This window comes from Phragmites australis, chromosome 10 (assembly GCF_958298935.1).
Source record: "Phragmites australis chromosome 10, lpPhrAust1.1, whole genome shotgun sequence".
NCBI lineage: Eukaryota > Viridiplantae > Streptophyta > Magnoliopsida > Poales > Poaceae > Phragmites > Phragmites australis.
Window position 1 is genome coordinate 34,407,832 of NC_084930.1, and position 14,820 is coordinate 34,422,651.

Consider the following 14,820-nt stretch of genomic DNA (forward strand, 5'->3'; position numbering starts at 1 on the left):
CTGCCAAATTTGCAGTATTTTTTTTTACAAGAACCTGATTGTAAAGAATTATTTACAACGGTGGTTGTAAAGATTCATGTTGGACCATGGAGCTCAGTTTGATATATGTAAATGATAATTTCAGAGGGTCAGATATGAGCGAGTGGCATGTTAGAACATGGATCTGAGATTCTCATTCTGAAATGTAGCATGCAGGATTTACGCAATGCCAAATGACTTTGCATATTTTCTTCATGTTGGAGACATTATTTTGTTGTGCTTTGGTACTAACAAGTTAAACATCAATTGTTCTTGAGTAAATTTCACATAACTATAACTAATTTGACCTAATTACCATAGAACTCCAGTTATTTTGATTTGTATCACAAAACTACACCTACACCTATTTTGACACGTGGTACCACACACTACAACTTTCCGTAGCTACACAAAAGTTGTAGTTCTGCGGCACCTAGTGTTAAATAGCTGTAGTTCTATAATACATGTCAATAGTTATAGTTCTGTGAGTATTAGGTCAAAATAGTTGTAGTTCTATTGTTCTTTGACAATCTGTTGGTGATATTACCATAGACTGCACTACAAGTTTAAAGTTCCAGTTGAACTGGCTCCCAAGGTGACCGGTGTCACTTCTTGCGTCCGTCATGTTCCGAAATCTGTGGCTTCAGGTTTCTGCACAGACGTACAGTTGTCGCTAGAAAGAAAGGCTTTGGCACATCTGTGGCAACCAATCGGCCAGATCAACATATGCAATCGCACAGATCTAGTGCTTGGGTGGGGCATGCGCCAAGCCAACAGTATATTGATGAATCGCAGGGTGTATCCATTCCTGATTCCTCGACAGGGTATTAAAAAAAACTGCTCCAACAGGAGCTGTTAAACTGTTGCCACCAGTGGCTCGCATTGCAAACGAAAAGGAGAACATCGCAACATAAACTTGAAGCAGCAAATTAGAGAGACTGCATCATACAGTTATACAAGAAAACAATACAATTCTTTACAGCCCGATGGAGAATTTCACCAACAGAATTCATCCAAAGACAAGTAAGCTGTATAGCAAAGAACACCATATGGTCATGGGAAAACACTGCAATTCTTTACTTCCTGGTGGGAAACTTCACCAAGGAACAGAAACCATTGAATGACAAGTAAGCTGCAAGCCCTGATGTTTGCTCACAGATGAAATGATGAAAATTGCCAATTATCTTTATTAAAATTTAAGACCTATGAAAGAATTCGCTTCATGGTGGAAACAAGTCGCCGAACCAGCTCCTCTCGCCTACTCAGTGGACTTGACAACGAAGTTCTGGCGGCTGATGGGGTTCATGACAACCGGTGGTCCAGCAGTGCGAGGCCAGGCCTGAAACTTGGTGTCAGTGGCTTGCCACCACTCCTTGTCAGAAACAGTCTTGGGAATGCTACCTGTGTTGAAACAATGAAGCAGCTTAGATCCAAATTTACAAGAAGTGATGCACAGGCTTCCTAATACTCACCTCCAAATGCCTTCTTGTCGGAAACAAACGTGTCACACAGATATGCAATGGCAAAGGATCCAACCAGCGAGCCGACAATGTAGCCAGTTGTCATTTTTGCTGCAAAACCATGAATTGAAGCTAGCACAAGTTAGCAAGTCTGGTGAATAATGACTTGTACAGACATTATTCGCACGTGTAAAAGCGTTGTAGAACATAGCAGGCATTAAAACAGTTCCACACACTGAAAGTAATTGCCCAACCAGACTATAAGATCGCATGCTTTCTCATATGCACTGGCATTGGCAGCACAAGACAGAAACAGAAACTCCAGCAACCACAGAATTGGCCAACACTGATGGTAAGGACAGGAAAATTTTCCATGCATCATCCATTTTTTCGCAAACGAATGAACCACAAGCTATTAGCAGCGCCGAGGGTGTTTGGTACGAGGGAATGGGGTTGATCCGTCATGAACGCTTGGCCTGGTCCTTCGAATCTGTTGATCGGCTGTAGGTATGGATATGTCGTTGTAAAGTATCCTGTTTGGTTAGATGAACACAGAGCAAACAGGAATCAAACAGCCCCGAATCCCCAAACCACAAGTTGAATCGATCAAACAGAAACGTAATCTGCTCTTCAAGAGCTTGGTGAATCGAAGAACGCCAAACATACCCGAACCCGCGTGGATTGGACAGCGCAGAGCGGACTCCAAAATGCATCGGACGTCGCCACTCGCTAAAGATCACAGCGTAACCAGATTTACGAAGCTTGATATCCAGCACGGCTGGGCTTGCGCTTAGGGTATCGGGAGCCCGAGGCCTAGACGATGCCCTGTACAGATCTCCTCGGCTAGAACCTAACGCGTCTACAGGAGCCTCGCAAATCTGGCGGGGTCGGATGGGCGATCCGTGACAGCAAGCAAGCGAAAGCGAAACTGAGAGAAGAGGCCGGCGAGTACCTGAGGACGGGGTTCGTCCGCCGCCGCCGCCGCCCGGAGAGAGGGAAGAAGATGAGACGCGTGGGCTACCCTAGTAGACCGAGACCTGACCTGAATGGAGAATCGGAAAGTGCATGGGCCTTTGACCGCTTCTCGACCATGGGCCCCCATTGGGCCTTTGGGCACAGGACAGTATATGGGCCTTTGGGCCTCAATCATGTCCTCCCATGAGCCGTAATCTCATCTTGGCCCATAACTCATATGCTTTCTAATTTATTACTCGATATATTCGAACTATCTTCACTGTATATTTTATATGATTAAATAGTTTATAATAAAAGTTAGTACCCTATCTCCTTTCATCTCAATTGTTTAAAAACTTTCAATCAATTCGGAAACATACCATTAATAAATGCTATCGGTATTAAAAAGTATAAATACATAATTATTATCTTCCATCTAGGTATGTGTATCATCAGTTTTTTTTTTCATTTTTTCTCATGATTTTTTATTTTTATTATAATATTATTGATTTTATGTGTGTGAGGTTACTGGTACTACACCAATGATCTTGAACAATTCATTTCCGTGACAAAAATTCTTTTCTTTGGGACAAAATTATAAGAGACTTTTTGGAAACGGTGAAATGACTGATAGGAAGGAAGGAAGTAAATAGGCAGCGCTGGGGAGACAGAGCTAAAGAATTAAGGTAGGCCTAAAACTAGAGCATTAGATTATCAATATTTTCCGTGCAAATATGAAAAGAATTGATGTACCTGATATGTATTCCTGTTATGGGAGTTAAAGATTTACTCTAGGTACTATAATAGTAGTGGTGAAGGAAATTCTATAAGATCTAATCTTATATATATATTTTTATATGTTACGTATTTTTTTTTGTTACTCGTACCAATCGTTAAATAAAATAAGACAGTATAAATTAGAATTTTATAGAGATCTTTCGATGAAAAAACTCTAAATTTTCCTTCCAGTGGTAGTGTTGTTCTTCTTTCAGATGCTCCACGGTCCACTCCAATATTCCTGTTAGGCAAAGCAAAGCAAAAAAGCGGAAAAGAAAAGGCAAGGCAACGCTCCTGCACCGCGTACGCACGGTGGCACGGCGTGGTCCAGTCCAGTCCACCTCCCAAGGCGACGCGGGCCAAAGCCAAGGGATAACCCGAAAAAATTCCTCCCCCTTCGGACCAAAGCGCGAGATTTTCTCCATTTCGTCGCTCCTGGTCGCAGCTGCAGTGACGAGAGCGAGAGTAGAGGGATCGACAGAAGGAGAGGGGGGAAACAAGTAGAAGGGAGGTTGTGATAGGTAGGTAGGTGAGTGGAGATGGAGAGAAAGGTTGTGGTGGCGTGCACGGTGGTCGGCTTCCTCGGCGTCCTCTCGGCGGCGCTCGGCTTCGCGGCGGAGGCCACCCGGGTCAAGGTTCGTTCCTCTCCCGCTGGGGAACCCAGCGCCGGCCACTTCTTGATAGATGCGCGCGCCGTGCCTTGTTCTCCTCGATGGGTGTTCTTGCTTGCTCGCGTTAGATCTCGGTTTCTTTTGGCGGGAGCCCTCGGTGGAGTTCGTGTTGCAGAGAGGGTAGGTTACCCGCGATTCCTGCTCGTGTGCCATGGAAAGGTGGCGATTTGCGAGGTTGGGACTTTGGATCTTCTTGTTGTACGTTTGTGTGTTGGGGTTTAGCCTGATATGGTAGTAAGTGTATAGCTTCTCCGCGGTGATTATCAGAAAAAAAGTAACAAAAAGGAAGAAAAAAATATCTCTTACGTTGTAAGAGTGAACTGCTTTTTTAGGTGTATGTTGAAAGGTGCAATCTTTGCGCTAATGCTTTCGTGCTTCTGCTGAGATTGCCCAAATGCGAGGGCTGCGATCATGCGAGGTACATTGGATGATTGGTCTAATTTAGTTGAAACAACATCCCTAAGTGACATGAAAGAATCAGGATTTTTTTTTTCCCTAGTTCTTTCCTTTAGCATTATTCATCTCTACGGGCTTACATATTCGAGGAGTAGTTTGGTGCCTTTGATATAAGAATGATTTAAAGGTTATTTGCTTCACTTTTGATGGGACAGCTAAAAGCATAAGGGAGGCATCACTAGTTTGAGGTGTAATTGTTGTTACCCCTTAAACATATCCTGCTGCACATAGGCATATTTGTAGGTTTCTCCGTATGTGTATATATCTGTTCCAAGTGCCAGCAATGTCATTTAAATTTTCTTGTCTTCAAGTTAAATTTGCTGTACAAGACTTTATACACCAAATATGGGCACAGTAGGTAATAAGAATTGATTGTTCTGCTACGTGTGGTCTAAAGATGTTCTTGAAATGACAGCCATCACATTGTTAACGAAATATCTCTACTTTTATGCTTATGCCCAGGTATAATGTGTATCGCTTGATTCATGCAGGTTTCGGATGTGCAAACTTCCTCTCCGGGTGAATGCATATACCCAAGAAGCCCAGCCTTAGTGCTGGGGTTGATATCTGCCGTCGCTCTTATGCTTGCCCAGTCTATTATAAATACAGTTGCTGGTTGCATTTGTTGTAAGAGGCATCCGGTTCCCTCAGACACTAACTGGAGTGTAGCTCTGATCTCGTTCATCATATCTTGGTAACATTCAGCCCTAGAAGTTTATTGCCTGTTTGTTCTCCTCCCTTATTGTGTAGAATTCAACATAGCATTTTATGAATTCAGCTTAAAATTAAAGGATTCTCCATATTTCTAGGTTACATCGATGAACAAACCTTAAACTTAGCCTTGAAATTCTAGCGATACATTGGATACAAGTCAGTAGTCACTAGTTTCAAGTTTGAAGCCTATTTGCTCATTCATGTCAATGTCCAAGGTTCAGGATACTGTGCATTTAAGTTCTTGACTGAATTTGACTCATTTCACTATTCTTTATTTTGCATTAGAAAAATACCCTCTAGAAATATATTTAAGATTGATGCCTTGGATTTGCAGCCTTTACGTGTTGATCTAGTACTAAGCAAACTGTTAATTGGTCTGTAATCCTTGGAAGGAACACATATGAACGATCCACGAGCTAGATCAATATAATAGCTTTTGCATAGATCCCAAGTACAAGTAACAATGTCTTGTTCTCTTCTTCATTTTACCCAGAACATTTTGTTGTCTTGTTGAATTTTATAAGTAGTGATATATGCTCTAGTATATTCTGTGCTAGGATTCACCGGTGCTGGTCGTCTAGAATTGATTATTGAACATACTGTTTGTCAATGTACAAAATTCTTGTTCTAGTTGTTAGCACTTGATAACATCCTGGAGAATTCTAAATTCTGCAGGTGCACTTTCATAATAGCATTCCTTCTCCTGCTGACTGGAGCTGCACTGAATGATCAGAGAGGTGAGGAGAATATGTACTTCGGTAGCTTCTGCTATGTTGTGAAGCCAGGGGTCTTCTCTGGGGGAGCAGTGTTATCCCTTGCCAGTGTGGCGCTGGCGATAATTTACTACGTTGCCCTGTCATCGTCGAAGAGTCCTCCACCGACGTTCCCCGTTCAGAACCAAGGCATCGCCATGGGCCAACCTGTGATCCCACAACAGAGTAGTGAACCAGTGTTTGTCCATGAGGACACTTACAATCGGCAGCAGTTCCCGTGACCATGATATCTTCCAAGGGCATCTCTGATAACCTGTGCTCTTATGTTTGGTTTGTATAGCTTTTAGGTTAGAATAATAGTAGTCACCATTATTGTTAGCTAGATTCAGTTTCTTCTCTCCTTTTCTTTATCGAGCACTGTTGCGGCATGCCTATTTCATCGCTATGGATCTTTGATTTTAAATGAACTGGTTAATGTTGAAGAGAGCTTTATATCTAGCTTGTTTGTAAATGTTGAGGTTCTGTATGATGGATGGATGCGGATTGTGGAGCAATAACCACCCTTGTACTGTTGTACACTGAATGAAATTGCATTCAGAAACAAGAAACGGTCGATGCCAGGTCCTCCCTGAACTGAGCAATGGTGTTGTGGACGATGTCGTCTGGGCAAATGGTTGCATCCACCTCGGTGATGCCCTCCGCCTCATCGATCTGCAGCAGGTCGAGCTGGCTTTGCAGCAAGCTCGCCGGCATGAAGTGCTTCCCTTCCGTTGACCTCCTCTTCATCCTTTCAGAGATCACCGCAGCCGACGCCTTCAGGTGATGCAATTCAGATATGATAAATTTGCAAGAGATGCAATTTTTTCAGAAATGTGTTGGATGGTGATGTACCTTTGTTTGCCTGGGAATGGTAGTCATCTGCTTCGATGAAGCTGCAACCCAAGGCTTCGGCAAGCAGTGACGCGACAGTCCTACGAATCCACAGAGAAAGTTAATTCATTTTATAAGAACTATTGTTGCCAAATATCATGTTCGGTTCTTGGGAATTGCTCGAAAGAAAATGTTCAGTTCTGCAAGGGCACAAAAAAGTTGAACAAAACGTAGGGCATGCAACCGAACAGAGCTATCCCAAAATCTGAATGTTGACAAATGTTTCGTTTTCAACAAATAGAAGGCGGTTGCTTTCTCCCTGTTCCTTGTGAACGCCAAGAAAGAGACGCGGCGGCATTGGCATCAGCATCAGCATCAGAATATTGACACAATGCACTTCATATCATAATCTGCAGATGATGCTTTTATATTTATTTACTCTTTCTTTTGCCACTTGATGATTTGCACTTATCTGCAAAGCGCCTAAACACGGCTATTTTAAGCATAATCTATGAAGCAAAAGTATGAGAAGAGTTGAAGCTATCAGGTAAGCCCCCAAAACAACAGAATCCATGTAACACTCCTACTCGGCAGAGTAACTGTAACTAGTGATCTTACGATTTGCCGCAGCCGCTGACTCCCATGACCACAACTGCTAATCCTGCAGAAAAAGAAATTCCAAGAAGATTAGTCAGCAGCCATCCAATTTCAACCACTGCTTGTTAGCACTGAACTACGGAGAACTAGTCCTAGCCTGTTCTTGGCTGTTCATTAGAGTCAGTACGATCAGTACAGAATTCAGATCCTAACCTGAGCTGTCTCTATGAACAGCCACTACAAGCAACCAGAAATTCAGAGCTGTATCTGTTCTGAGCAAAATTGCTTGGAACAGTAAAGAAGATGAGCAGGGAGCATACGATTGGCGGCTGAAACACAGATGTGGTCTTGCTTGAACTCAATTTTGAGGAAATCGAGGGGACAGGAAGTACAGGAGATTGATCTTACTGACCTGGATGTTCTAGGGGATCGGAGCCGGACATCTCTCTCTGTAAATGTAAATGGGGAGGATGGCGAGGACGACGGCAGCAACTGTGCTTGTAATAATATTCGGTTCCCTTTTGCCGGGTTTAAAATTGAAAGGTTTTAGACTCGATAAGACCAAAATTAAATAAATGATGTACGACTCTGGTGATACTTAGGCATGAGGAAGAATGTGGTAGTCTCAGTGGAGAGATGATTCTCAAGAAGTATACCTTTTGATATTTATAATGGATGCTACAAAGTAATTGTAATATCGATGAAGATATTAGTCATAGAATCTAGGCCAGATCGATAAAATGACGTCAAACTTCTAACATCTTTTGTAACAAGATGGTGCCACAAATATTAAAAGGTAAGTTCTACAGGATGACGATTCGACCCGCGATATTGTATGCGCCGCCTGTTGACCAACTAAAAAGCGACATGTCCAACAATTAAAATGTAGCAGTGATACACATGTTACAATTGATTTGTTGCCATACGAGAAAAGGTCGGATCCGAAATGATGATATATGTGATAAGGTAGGGTATCACCAATTGAAGAAAAGTTTGTCCCACATTTGTTGAGATAATTTGAACATATTTAACGGAAACCTCCAAAGTCATATATGCATAACTTGATACCGAGACACGCTAATAATGTGAAGAGAGACAAGATAGACCAAATACAACATGATAAGAGTATGTAAAAAGAGACTTAAATAAATAGAATATCTCTAAAGAACTATCCACAAATAGAAGCACGTGAAAATTAGCAACCACATGTCAGAATCATAATTTATACTTCAATCTCCTTGTACTACTATTACTTTATTTTTTACTATTACTAGTAGTTTCATTACCATTATTATTTTCTCATCATCTTTTAGTTAGATCTTGTAAGTTTCATCTTTAGTCTATTCCAATTTACTTGAGACAAATGTTTTGTTATTATTGCTGTTAATGTTTCAGCTTTGCTAATAGTTAACTTGCATAAACAGGTGCAGGTACCTATAAAAATATCGCTCCACGAGAGAGCGCGTATAGATTGGAATGCTGACAATAGAAAGACCGAAACATATCATCACGCATCAAGTTCCTCTGATCCAACAGTAGTTCTTTGTTTTGAAGTCAATCGAAGTGAGGGCATACAAACAGCTACTTGACTACGGCTACTTCCTAAACAATCCTGAACTCTGAAGTGCTTTGCAATATTCCGAGATGATGGGAGATTTCTTCACCATGTCCCAGATCTTTGCTGAGCTTCTCAACCAGTCGCGCTCAGAGAGATTCTTCGAAAACGACCTTGACGGCCTTGATAGGATCTGCAGAACAGAAGTATTCACAACGAACTGACTTAACCAGGACTAGAATAAATGTACCAAGTAGACATACAATGGGAGCTAACAAAGTAAGACTGTCCTATCTTGATTCTAATGAGTCCAGGTGAGTGAATCTTGATGTAACATCTGGTTCTCGAATTAACATGTCCAGGTAAAAGCAGCGATCAAGTACTGCTCCCGTGATTTGCTAGAATATGGATGCGAAGGATGGAATGTAATGCTTTGAAAGCAATAGTTTCTCCGGACTTTATAATGGGGTTGGGGCAAGAGTAACATAAGGAAAATGTTGTGTTAGATCTTATTAGAATCTTAATTCGTTCCATGTAACTGACGTATCTTTCAATTCTTAAGGATACGCAGGGAAATAAATGCAAACTCCTGAAATTTGCGACCATACCTGATCACGAAGCATCCCTAACATGCACGAGTATGTCCCGTACTCAAACTTTGTTGAGTTATCATGTGCTCTCAAGGGAAGAAGAAATATGTCCTGCCGACTGGAGGTCAAGTCTTCAACTTTCATGCTTGAAGAAACTAACGAATCAGAAACTTGAGCTGTTGTGCTAGAGCTACCAATTCTAAAAGAGGACGAGTTGAAGTGTTTTTCCAGAATTTTCCTTAGAAGCGTGAGCTTTGAAGGTGAAAATTCGTGTTCCCGCAATCTGTTCAATTAGAAAACCAATTATTTAGATTAAATGAGTACTGAGTTGAATTGGGTGTGAAAGTATTATGTGCTCATAACGCAACAAAATAAATGTTTTATAAAAGGAAAAATAAATGCTTTTACCAAAACACAGAATGCAATAGATCTCTTTGTTCATCAAAATAGAAATGAGCATTTAACCTTAATTAACAAAAACAGGAGCATAGCAGTGAGTAATGCTAACCTAGCATGCACAAAACAGAGATCAGAAATGTAGTCTTCACTGCTCGATTGATCATCGTTTTTGTTTTCCTTGTCTTGGGAAGCTGATGAGGTCAACAAGGATGGATCGGGTATGTTGTGCTTGAGTAAATCAACCTGCGACAATGCATCAAAGCATTCATTTCAGCCTTCTGCATTACTGCCAAGTCTCAAAAGCCAAGTTGTTCTAAATTGGGACATGGCACAAAAATGTGACGGGAGAAACACATACTATGGGATATAATCATTAGAATATTCGAACTGCAGGCTCAATTTTCTAGAAGTTAGATGAAAACTCATATCCTCAACTAAAAACCTACAAACTTAATTTTCTCTATTCTTCCAGATGCACTGATAGAAGAATGATGGAGAGCGTAACAAATTATAGCAGATAACTTACTGTAAGCATGAGCTCCCACATGGACAAATCATTGATCCCTTCTGACACGACCAACAAAATATTACAAACAGATGCCAAGAAAACACCAAGCTACAGAAATTCCTTGCAGAATAACAGAAAATACTGGTCAATTATTAGGTACTGCCAAGCTAATTGAGCAGTAGCACAATCATGTGCAGAAACTGAAGTATAGTCTTTACCTGGATTCCCATTAGCTCATGAGCCAGGTCTGCTGATAACGGATCACCATTAAGGACAGGAATTGTGGATGAACCATCTGGCCTCATCATATCGATTAGAATAGAGGGACTGTATACTGGCTGCAGGGCAAAATGGATTTTATCTCATAATTTGACAAGCAAGGCATTTAAGTTTAACTAACATGTTCCAGTATTTGGAACGATGGTGAGTAAAATAACTTCATCTCACCTGAGTATCAAGGAGTATAACTCGCTCATTAGATATCCTGATGTCAATACCAGTGGTACAGTGTTTTGCCATCAATTTGATTTCCTCAGTTTGCATAGCAAAAGGAGGAAGCATTCCTACACAAAATGCTCAACAAAATGAATATTGACTGATCTAGGTGTTGGTATGGAACAAACTCTGAACCAAAAAAGGAGTGTTCTTTGCTTTACTTCTCAGCAGCCCTATTGACACAAGAGGTTTTAAAATTTTGACGTATAGAGGGCGATAGAATTTTGAGGACAGCTAGATATTACACAGCAGAAACAATAGGAACAGTGTTCATGTCATTCACTGCAAAAGCGCATCTACAAAATAATGCTTACAAGTGCATGCCATTTGACTTCTTACTTGAGCAGAATAGATAAGCTTAAATTTGCCACTATAATAACCAATGTAAATCCAAATGTTTGCTCGACAAATGAAAGAACATAACAAAAGTAAACTCGTATTGTACCAGGTGAACTTCCGTCATATCCATAAAGCTCGTTCATGATGGTCGACTTGCCTACACCTGGCAGACCAATTACCCCAATCACCATGAAATCATTGTTCTCGGTCAAATACTGCACAACATAGCAAACATCACTAAAATTTGAGGTATAAGTCCACAAATTCTTTTCACTAAGTTTGTCACAATCAACACTATTTCTTCTTATAACTATAACATCAAAGTGTTATTCAAAGAATCACAGTAACAACTACATGTGCGAGTATGATCAATATAAAACAAAGAACATTACACAACAGACTTTCCACTTTCAAGCCACATCACATGTTAAGAGCATTTACAGAACCATGAACCACTTGAGAATCAAAACCAACCAAAAACACCAACAACTACAAGCACACATTTTTTTTAGTGAATTGCACAAAACTACAAGTATTGTGTCATTTGTAACACAAAACTACAAGTATTGTGAATATTAACATAAAACTAAAAGTATTGTGCACTAATTTTACACAAAATCCGATTTTAATTAGATTCACCCAAAAAATGGTCTTATGTTTCTAAAAAAATCCTAGAATTTTTTGTATATGTTCTATAATCCATGTGCAACCTATTTTAATTGGATTCACCCAAAAAAACTTGTGTAGAATTTAAACTAAAATTCTCAAAAAAACTATTTTTATAACTCCTAACAATTCGCCTCAAATAAAATCCCAAAAATATCGAAAATTTCACTAATATTCTTCGTTATATGATACACTAATTTCTAAAATTATTTCCAGCTCTAGGTTATATGGATGATTTTAGAAATAAGACTATCATCTAGTTCTTGCATTACTCAGTATACCCCAAAAACGAGAAAACATGCCTCTTTTACGTATGGAAACCAACAAAGGCCATGCCCTCTGCACTGGCTATGCCAACTGACAACAAGGACGCGAGAGCGGCACGCACCGGGAGGATCTTGTCGGTGTGGACCTCCCACGCGTCGGAGACGAGGCTGAGCGAGCCAGGCTGCGGCGCCTGGCGCGCGCGGGGCCCGCCGCCGCCATCGTCATCGGCGCCGGAGGACGAGGGGTGCGGAAGCGATGGCTTGGCGAGGAGGATCTTGGGCGGCGGCGGGGGAGGCGGGTGGTGGGAGGAGGAGGATCCCCGGTCGCCGACGCCGGCCAGCGACGGCGGTCCGGCGGCCATCGCGTCTCGGCTGTGGGCGTGGGGAGTTGGGACTGCTTCCCTGCCGTCTAGCAGAGACCAAGACTATATTTTGGGCCTTTTACTTCTTTCTTCGTCTTTAGCCCATGCAGCCAGGCCTCCTCTCCTCTTCGGCCCGAGATTTTCTTTCCATTTTTCCAGCGCGTTTTTTGTCCCTGCAAGTTTCTCATCTCCGTCTCCCTCCACGTATGTTGGTGGTGCGGTGCGGTGTCGTGGCCCGAGACAGCTCACCGTCGCCCCCACCTCATCTCTCGCTCTCTCCAGAACCCTCTCCTCCTGCCTCCTCCGCACCTAGAGCAAGAGAGCAGCAGCAGCAGGAGGAGCTGAGGAACAGCTAGCAATAACCCGTCACTGAATCGGGCGCGCCGGCGCGGGAAAGGGACGCCAAGGTATAAAATAATAAATCAAAATCATCCATTTCCCCCTCCCGAGTTCCTTGCCTGCGTGAAATTTTGCTATTTTACTGGTTTGTTGTCTCTTTGTTGCTTCCTTTTTCTTCTTTCTTTTCTCCCCCAAAGATTTGAAGACGATTCCGAGGGACGTACAGTGCTGCAGTTTAGATTGCTACTTGTGCGTTAAGCTGCTACTTGTGCGTTAAGCTAATCACTTGTGGCAAGAGGCAGGGATTACGAGGTTTCAGTTTCAGCGGCCAAAATTGTTTGCACTATGCTATGTACTTCAATTTAACTTAACCCGGGTACTACTGTGGCTCTGAGCATCGAAGTAAGAGCGAAGAGTAAGGAGGGGGGAAAAGATGTGCCAGATCTGCTGCCTGGGGAAACAGTATTCATTGTTTCAAGAGATACGGTTCAGAAATATTGGGTGGAACCTTCGCCTGCATGCATGACTCCACGATCTCAATGTTGGTAGAGGAACTGAAATGTTTCTTCTCCCTTGGTCGGTCTCCCCACTGTTAAAAATGCACAGAAAGATCCTAGTTTCTAGGTCAGTAATTTACATTTTCCACAACTCTGAACCTGTGTTGTCTGCAAGAAGCTTAGCTGTTAAGGGTCATGTAACTTCCCGGCTGGCTCAGGAATTGTTCGGGCTTGAATTTAGTTTTTCCTTATTTTAGGTGTGAACCAAAATGGATTTTATGAATGCAAAATATGATAAACTACTCCTTTGCTGCATGTATGTAATATGACCATGTAATATGATAAACTACTCCTTTGCTCACTGTCTTCCGAACCTCGCGAGTTGACTGCTCACTGGTCAGTGGTTGCAGCCGTAGTTTTTCTGAGTAATCAGCCTGTTTGAGTCCTTGTCAGTGGTAAGGCTCAACGCTTTCAGCGTTGCACGGCCAATTTGTTGTATGTCCCGTTTCTTCATTTCTTCGTAATATAATGACACTCCAATGTTTGGCACGTTCCAGGAACAACAACATAAGTATAATCTATCCAACTTCACCTCCCATCTGATGCGCACTTAAGCCAGGCTTGCTGTTTACTGCATTTTGAACTGAAGGATGCACTTGGTGCAACCTTCATGTAGCACAAGGTTTTGTAGCCCTGTGAAATCGATAATCTACTTAAATGTTTCTTTGTAAACCATGCCTCTTGCATGATACTTACCATGTTGTTCCCTTTCTTCCATTGCGCATACGGTATGATGATGCCTTCTGTTCGCACATCTAGTTTGTAACAACACCCTCCTTCCCTGTATCAGTAACTTTTCCCGTGCTAAATTCTGCAGTTTCAATGTCTGGCAAGTACATTATCGCTGGTCTTGTTGGCTCCTTTGCCATTGCGTATGCTTCGGACGTCATAGTGGCACAGAAGAAGGTATTTGGAGGTAAGGGTGTCTGATCTCAAGTTACCGACACAATATGTCTCTCCTCTTGTTAATATTTGTGTTGCATGATGACCAGGTACAACACCAAGGACTGTGTCCGACAAGGAGTGGTGGCAAGCGACCGACAAGAAGTTCCAGGCCTGGCCTCGCACCGCGGGGCCGCCCGTCGTTATGAACCCCATCAGCCGCCAGAACTTCATCGTCAAGGATCTCAAGCCCTGATTGGGTAGGGTAAAGCAGCGCAGCATTCTTTGACGCGCAACTCAGCCCAACAATTGTCCGGCCTTCTTTCATCTTTTGATTTGAAGTTCTGAATTGTGGTTCTGGAACCTGAATTTCCAGGTTTAGGTTGTGATGGAGTGATGGAAGCATATTTCGGAGGCTGCATTGGGTACTACTGCTACACATGGTGATGGCTGTAGCTACAAGCTACCTATGATGTATCTTAAATCAGTACTTGGTCTCAATAAAACAGTGCTACCTTTTTTCTAGTACTCTACTGCACTCTGGTTGCTTCTGAAGAAGAGAACCTGAAGATGCATATTTGCTTTAGACATTGTCACCCCGGCATGATTGTTCTTTTGCTGTGTAACAGACT

The 14,820-nt window shown here is 42.1% G+C and overlaps 4 protein-coding genes and 1 long non-coding RNA gene across 6 annotated transcripts; 2 read left to right on the plus strand and 3 right to left on the minus strand.

Annotated features, from left to right (window-relative positions):
- Nucleotides 1-1,074: 1,074 nt before the first annotated feature.
- On the minus strand, nucleotides 1,075-2,522 carry LOC133930981 (uncharacterized). Its single transcript, XM_062377780.1, has 3 exons — nucleotides 2,431-2,522; nucleotides 1,491-1,589; nucleotides 1,075-1,419 (listed from the first exon to the last, which is right to left on the minus strand). Exons 2-3 carry the CDS (start codon nucleotides 1,582-1,584, stop codon nucleotides 1,277-1,279), a joined length of 237 nt encoding a protein of 78 aa, XP_062233764.1. The 5' UTR covers nucleotides 1,585-1,589; nucleotides 2,431-2,522; the 3' UTR covers nucleotides 1,075-1,276.
- A 970-nt stretch (nucleotides 2,523-3,492) lies between these two features.
- On the plus strand, nucleotides 3,493-6,261 carry LOC133930982 (protein MODIFYING WALL LIGNIN-2-like). The gene is made up of 3 exons (XM_062377781.1): nucleotides 3,493-3,844; nucleotides 4,828-5,030; nucleotides 5,726-6,261. Exons 1-3 carry the CDS (start codon nucleotides 3,749-3,751, stop codon nucleotides 6,042-6,044), a joined length of 618 nt encoding a protein of 205 aa, XP_062233765.1. The 5' UTR covers nucleotides 3,493-3,748; the 3' UTR covers nucleotides 6,045-6,261.
- Nucleotides 6,262-6,328: 67 nt separating this feature from the next.
- LOC133930292 (gluconokinase-like) lies at nucleotides 6,329-7,673 on the minus strand. The gene is made up of 4 exons (XM_062376925.1): nucleotides 7,643-7,673; nucleotides 7,252-7,294; nucleotides 6,655-6,734; nucleotides 6,329-6,599 (listed from the first exon to the last, which is right to left on the minus strand). The coding sequence occupies exons 1-4, from the start codon at nucleotides 7,671-7,673 to the stop codon at nucleotides 6,358-6,360; spliced, it is 396 nt and encodes a 131-aa protein (XP_062232909.1). The 3' UTR covers nucleotides 6,329-6,357.
- A 1,037-nt stretch (nucleotides 7,674-8,710) lies between these two features.
- Nucleotides 8,711-12,534, minus strand: LOC133930983 (uncharacterized). Of its 2 annotated transcripts, XM_062377782.1 has the most exons (8): nucleotides 12,171-12,534; nucleotides 11,223-11,331; nucleotides 10,730-10,845; nucleotides 10,501-10,620; nucleotides 10,301-10,390; nucleotides 9,884-10,017; nucleotides 9,394-9,658; nucleotides 8,711-8,978 (listed from the first exon to the last, which is right to left on the minus strand). In XM_062377782.1, exons 1-8 carry the CDS (start codon nucleotides 12,408-12,410, stop codon nucleotides 8,826-8,828), a joined length of 1,227 nt encoding a protein of 408 aa, XP_062233766.1. In that variant the 5' UTR covers nucleotides 12,411-12,534; the 3' UTR covers nucleotides 8,711-8,825. The 2 variants fall into 2 exon arrangements, with proteins under 2 accessions (XP_062233766.1, XP_062233767.1); XM_062377783.1 differs by lacking the exon at nucleotides 10,301-10,390.
- Nucleotides 12,535-12,673: 139 nt separating this feature from the next.
- LOC133930984 (uncharacterized) lies at nucleotides 12,674-14,211 on the plus strand. Its single transcript, XR_009911824.1, has 2 exons — nucleotides 12,674-12,817; nucleotides 12,947-14,211. It is a non-coding gene; the product is annotated as an uncharacterized LOC133930984 (long non-coding RNA).
- Nucleotides 14,212-14,820: the final 609 nt, after the last annotated feature.

Bases quoted from the DNA above. Each gene is read 5' to 3' on its own strand.
- LOC133930292 (XM_062376925.1), bottom strand. From the start codon at position 7,673: ATGTCCGGCTCCGATCCCCTAGAACATCCAG. The intron at 7,295-7,642 runs GTCAGTAAGATC...CTTTTTCTGCAG, and splicing joins CGATCCCCTAGAACATCCAG to GATTAGCAGTTGTGGTCATG. The intron at 6,600-6,654 runs GTACATCACCAT...GCAAATTTATCA, and splicing joins CCATTCCCAGGCAAACAAAG to TATCTGAATTGCATCACCTG.
- LOC133930983 (XM_062377782.1), bottom strand. From the start codon at position 12,410: ATGGCCGCCGGACCGCCGTCGCTGGCCGGCGTCGGCGACCGGGGATCC. The intron at 10,846-11,222 runs GTACAATACGAG...CATTTTGTGTAG, and splicing joins ATATGACGGAAGTTCACCTG to GAATGCTTCCTCCTTTTGCT. The intron at 9,659-9,883 runs GTTAGCATTACT...CTAATTGAACAG, and splicing joins CTCTGTTTTGTGCATGCTAG to ATTGCGGGAACACGAATTTT.
- LOC133930982 (XM_062377781.1), top strand. From the start codon at position 3,749: ATGGAGAGAAAGGTTGTGGTGGCGTGCACGGTGGTCGGCTTCCTCGGC. The intron at 3,845-4,827 runs GTTCGTTCCTCT...TGATTCATGCAG, and splicing joins CGGAGGCCACCCGGGTCAAG to GTTTCGGATGTGCAAACTTC. The intron at 5,031-5,725 runs GTAACATTCAGC...TAAATTCTGCAG, and splicing joins ATCTCGTTCATCATATCTTG to GTGCACTTTCATAATAGCAT.
- LOC133930981 (XM_062377780.1), bottom strand. From the start codon at position 1,584: ATGACAACTGGCTACATTGTCGGCTCGCTGGTTGGATCCTTTGCCATT. The intron at 1,420-1,490 runs GTGAGTATTAGG...GTTTCAACACAG, and splicing joins CGACAAGAAGGCATTTGGAG to GTAGCATTCCCAAGACTGTT.